The 5000-nt window shown below is 39.2% G+C and overlaps 2 protein-coding genes across 6 annotated transcripts in view; one reads left to right on the forward strand and one right to left on the reverse strand.

The window, feature by feature from the left end:
* The window catches only part of ppfia2 (PTPRF interacting protein alpha 2), a 147867-nt gene extending 147186 nt beyond the window's left edge, over nt 1-681 (forward strand). For all 5 annotated transcript variants that reach the window (XM_053688484.1, XM_053688485.1, XM_053688486.1 and 2 more), the window contains one exon: nt 1-681. This exon is cut by the window's left edge and continues 2588 nt beyond it. The gene's annotated coding sequence lies outside the window, so the exon portion shown is untranslated.
* A 1556-nt stretch (nt 682-2237) lies between these two features.
* Nucleotides 2238-5000, reverse strand: part of acss3 (acyl-CoA synthetase short chain family member 3) — a 21197-nt gene continuing 18434 nt past the window's right edge. The window contains exons 15-16 of the mRNA XM_017493741.3: nt 4719-4894; nt 2238-3809 (exon numbers count right to left, since the gene is read on the reverse strand). Of these exons, the coding sequence (XP_017349230.1) occupies nt 3726-3809; nt 4719-4894 (260 nt within the window). The 3' untranslated portion in view covers nt 2238-3725. The remainder of the gene's footprint in view (nt 3810-4718; nt 4895-5000) is intronic.

The following is a 5000-nucleotide window of genomic DNA, read 5'->3' on the forward strand; positions in this document are numbered from 1 at the left end:
ATCACGACTAATCTAAGCTGGTGAAGCTACTAAACGAGAAGGCAGGGAAGTAACAGTATGGGAATGAAGGCAGTGAAGCATGTAGCATTGCTTAAGCTAGTACAGTGAGATTACTTCAGATCCCTACTTTAATTAGGTCCAATTACCTGTTTTTTTAAATCCATGTGTGTAATATTACCGATAGCACATGATCTATAGAGCACAAAATCTACAGAAAATCTGCCTTTTTTAAACACCTTCTTTAACTTAATAAATCTTATTCAACACACACGCTTACGTAAAAGTCGGACATGGCTTTGCTGGGTCTTTCCACGGTACGTGCACTAAAGTACTTAAACATTCCAAAGCCTTCGAAAAACATAAACGACGAACGGTTATGAACATAACCGTAGCTGTGTATTAAAACGGTAAGATTTGTTCTGGCAGTTTGTACCACGTCTTTAATTATTCAGAAAAGCCTGTAACCGTCTGACGCATGAGCGAACGGGTTAAAGCTACCAGCGTTTCGGTGCGATTTGATTCCGAGCCGTTTCGATAGGGTGCCACGTGACACGAGGTGATTCAGGATGGGACAGTATTGTTTAAACAGTGTTAGCTTGGAGAAGTGAGAGAGACCACGCCTCCTTTTTTTGGGACTGACGCACAATCTAAGAGCACATCCTTTTCGCTGGGTCTCACAGGTAGAAAGGCCACGCCCATTTCACTGCGGCTGACGGATAAAGAGGCCACACCGCTGTTTAGACTGACGGCTTTAAAAAAAAAATTTTTTAAATGGGGGCGTGACATGGGCAGGGCCTGATAGTGGGGACAAAAGCCACACCCCTGTTTAGACCACACCTCCGTTTGATGAAAAACAGTTTCTAGTAGTGCACTCAGACTGTTGGATGTAGAAAGAGTCCCATCACTCTGCTGCCAATCAATCATCGCTCATCGGCCAATCAGCCGGCTTCATCACCAAGCAAAACCCCGCCTCTCGACTAGGAGAAATAACTACAAGACAGGCGTAGCTGCTAGTGAACGTAGAGTGTGTATCGACTCGTCCAAGTCCAGACTTAACTTTTAAAAGACGACGAACCTGTTGCTTGCTGTGAATTATTTTATTATTTCGGTGTAAAGATGTTGAATTATTTTCTGTAGGCGTTGCCCGGGTGACCTCATGTACAGAACCTCCTTCCTGTCTTCGAGTTATTTCTGCACGTTACAGAGAATCATTTTATTTCTTTTGTGTCCACCTTTTTTTTTTATTTTTTTTTTTTAATTTATTACTGATTGTATTTTGGTCAAAACTATGTGGTGATCAAAAAAAATATTGTCAATAAAAAGTACAGTATACGAAAAAAGTGCGTCAGCCTGCTGGTCTGGATTTTATTTTGAAGACGTAGACCTGACGTTAGCTGTGTGATATCAGAACCACGGCTAGCAAATCAAAAGTTAAGCTGAAAGAAGAAACTAGCAGCACGGACATTAACGTACTGAAGCACGGAACATTATAAAAAGTTAAGATAGTAAAGTAAGATTACTAAAGTTAGGCGAGTCAAGCACGTAGCTTGAAGTAAATTAGCTTAGCAAAGTAAGTTATGCTAACTAGGAGTAATAGTAAAAAACTTAGGCTAGTGATGCAAGTAACAAAGTAAGTAACGTTACTGAAGTTAAGCTAGTGAACAGAGTAACGTTAGTTAGTTGATCTAAACAGAAATAAGATAGTTAACCGTTTCAACCAAGTTCTAACTTCTGTTAGATAAACTTTAATAACATTGCTAGGTTTACTAGATGAAGTCGTTAGATTACTAAAGATGAGCTAGTAAAGTATGTAGGATTACTAAAGAGAGTAAATCAAGTCATGCTAATAAAGCTAAGCTTTACTTTAGCTTAGCAATACTTTAAAGCTTAGCAATACTTTAAAGCTTAGCAATACTTTAAAGCTTAGTTTAGCAATACTTTAAAGCTTAGCAATACTTTAAAGCTTAGCAATACTTTAAAGCTTAGCAATACTTTAAAGCTTAGCAATACTTTAAAGCTTAGTTTAGCAATACTTTAAAGCTTAGCAATACTTTAAAGCTTAGCAATACTTTAAAGCTTAGCAATACTTTAAAGCTTAGCAATACTTTAAAGCTTAGCAATACTTTAAAGCTGAGCTTAGCAATACTTTAAGGGAAGTAAGTGTATAGAAATTAAGCAAGTGACATTACTAATTTATCTACAAGTAACAAGTGAAGATCAGCTAGTGAAGCAAAATGTTAATAATAATAATAAACTTTATTTTATGAAGCGCCTTTAAAGCAGCTTCTGAAAGCGCTGTACATAAAATCACAGTCCACAGAAAAATAAAACAAATAAAAGTTCATAAGAACAAAAACAACAACATTAATAATAAAAAAATAATTGTAAAACAATCTAAAAAGACATCAGCAGTCGAAGGCAAGTTTAAAAAAGTGTGTCTTGAGAAGAGCTTTAAAAATGCCAACAGTCCGGGCTTCCCTGAGTTCAGGAGGAAGAGCGTTCCACAGTGAAGGAGCAGAGACAGAAGCCCCGTCACCCAGAGGTTTTAGTTACTCAGGTTAGTAAAGTAAGTATCGTTATAAATTTGAGCTAAGCATGAAAACAATTGACAATAATAATCTGACTTTACTAGCTTGACTTCAGTGAACGTTACTGGAGCTACAGTACTGGAGTGATTTTGCGAACGTTACTAAACGCAAGATGGTAAATGAAGTAATGTTGTTAAAGTTAACCTCACAGGAGTTTAACAGAACAGGCGTTAAACGCGTTATCAGGCGACATTACTAAAGTTTAGCTAGTAAAGTAATATTACCGCAGTTAGGTTAGTGAAGCATGACAGCGGCCTCCGCTAATATTGGCACCCTTGGGAAATATGAGCAAAGAAAGCTGTGAGAAATTGTCTTTATTGTTTAAGTGTTTGAGGTTTTGTTAAAAAAAGAAATACACAAAAATACACAAAAATACTCTGCTCTCATAGATATCAAACAATTGCAAACAGCACACAGGTTTATCAAATATAGAACAATTATTGGCACCCCTATGAGTTCGTATGAGGAAAAATATATATTTGAAGTACACTCCCATCGATATTTTACTTTTTTTTTTTTTTAGTACACCTGGGTGACGAGGAACAGGAAATTGTTCAATCGTGACACTACTGGACCTTCAAATGGGATCGGGGTTCTATGGTCAGATGAAACTAAAATAGAGCTTTTAAAATCAAGGTCCTGCCATGACCATCCCAGCGTCCTGACCTGAACCCCATAGAACACCTGTGGGGTGAACTGAAGAGGAGAGTCCACCAGCGTGGACCTGAAACGTGAAGGATCTGGAGAGGTTCTGTCTGGAGGAACGCTCTCAGATCCCTCACCATGTATTCTCCAACCTCATCAGCGTTGTAGGAGAAGACTCCGAGCTGTTATCTTGGCAGAGGGAGCTAACAGAGTATTTTTGTGAAGTGTTAAAGTTCATAATGATGAAAAACATGATGATACAGCAAAATTATATAAAAGAGTGATACGGCTAATATTTCATTGTTATTTTGTTTGTGTGTTTAGACATCAGGCGTCGACAAATCACAGTTTAATCAGCTTCTTCACACTCTAAAAGACATGCAGATTTTTTTCTGCTCGTCGCATTTAAATGCCATCGTACACCGAGTGGTTACAGGCTCCCAAAAGTTCACAGAGGCTGAAGTGTGTGTGTGTGTGTGTGTGTGTGTGTTTTTAACTTCCAGGCCCTTTTAGATGTTCCCTCACAACCTTCTCAATGGTCTTAAACACTCCAGGATCCTCGATGGTGGGACTGATCTACAAAACACACACAATTCCTCGTTCGTGATCACGTTAAAAATCACACGCGTGTCAATATTAAAGCGTCACGTCGTGATAACATCTTACCAAAAACACAACTGTATTACAGATTGCGAAATCGCAACACAGTTTTTTCGAAAATGTACACGATTTGTTTACAATTCCTTGCCAGCTAGTCGTTTTAAAAGCTAGCAAGTTGCGCTGTTCAAATGGAACAACGTTACGTAGGTAAATATAACCAGGAACGGAACCCGAGGTAGTCTGCAGACACAGATATTTCTGTGAACACTGTGAGAACAATAAAACGTTAGCTAGCTAGCTAACTCGATAACACGTAGCAAATACAACTTTACAGTACATGTGATTGATATATTTACAATGTCTTGCTCACTAGTTGTAAAAAAAACAAAACAAAAAGAACGCTTTCGTAGTGACGAGAAAGCTAACCAGCGTCACAAGCTAGGTAGTTAACTTGATGTTAGCTAGCAACGTACACGGTGTATTGCAACAGTTTCTGGTGACGTACGAACACAAGTTTGACTGTTAAATAAGTTTGATAATCTAGTTAGCGAGCTTGCAGGATTAACGCACGTTATGTAGATCAATATAACGATCAAAATGACTTCCGGGTGATTTGCCGAACACGGCTAGCTACCTCGGTAACGATAGCTAGCAAGTTCCAAACGGTTCTAAACCGTTCAAAGCTCCTTCTACTGTTACCGTGACAACGAGTTAGCATTAGTAAGCTTGCATTTACACTTCAATATTCTAATTAATACGAATCATTTGAAGTTACACAGAGGGAATGATTTCGAACAGGAGGTAACGCCCCCTCGGTGATGTCACCATGGCAACAATCGTTTCACAGCGGCTCATGGATATGGTTATGGTGGGAAGAGTGTGCACCTTGTACGGCTTGTGGTTGATGAGATTGGCCAGAGAGGAGCGAGGGATTTTTCCTGAGCGGGTTTTGGGCAGAGATCTGACGAATAGAACTTTCCGGAAAGCAGCGACTGGACCGATGTTCTCTCGCACCAAACTGACCAGCTCCTTCTCCACGACGGCTTTATTCTTCTCAAAATCTGTCTCACACACACACACACACACACACACACACACACACACACACACACACACACACACTTCTGTTATCTGTCTTTCCTGTCCACCTTCTGATTTTCTCTCACT

Source organism: Ictalurus punctatus, chromosome 19 (genome assembly GCF_001660625.3).
Source record: "Ictalurus punctatus breed USDA103 chromosome 19, Coco_2.0, whole genome shotgun sequence".
Lineage (NCBI taxonomy): Eukaryota > Metazoa > Chordata > Actinopteri > Siluriformes > Ictaluridae > Ictalurus > Ictalurus punctatus.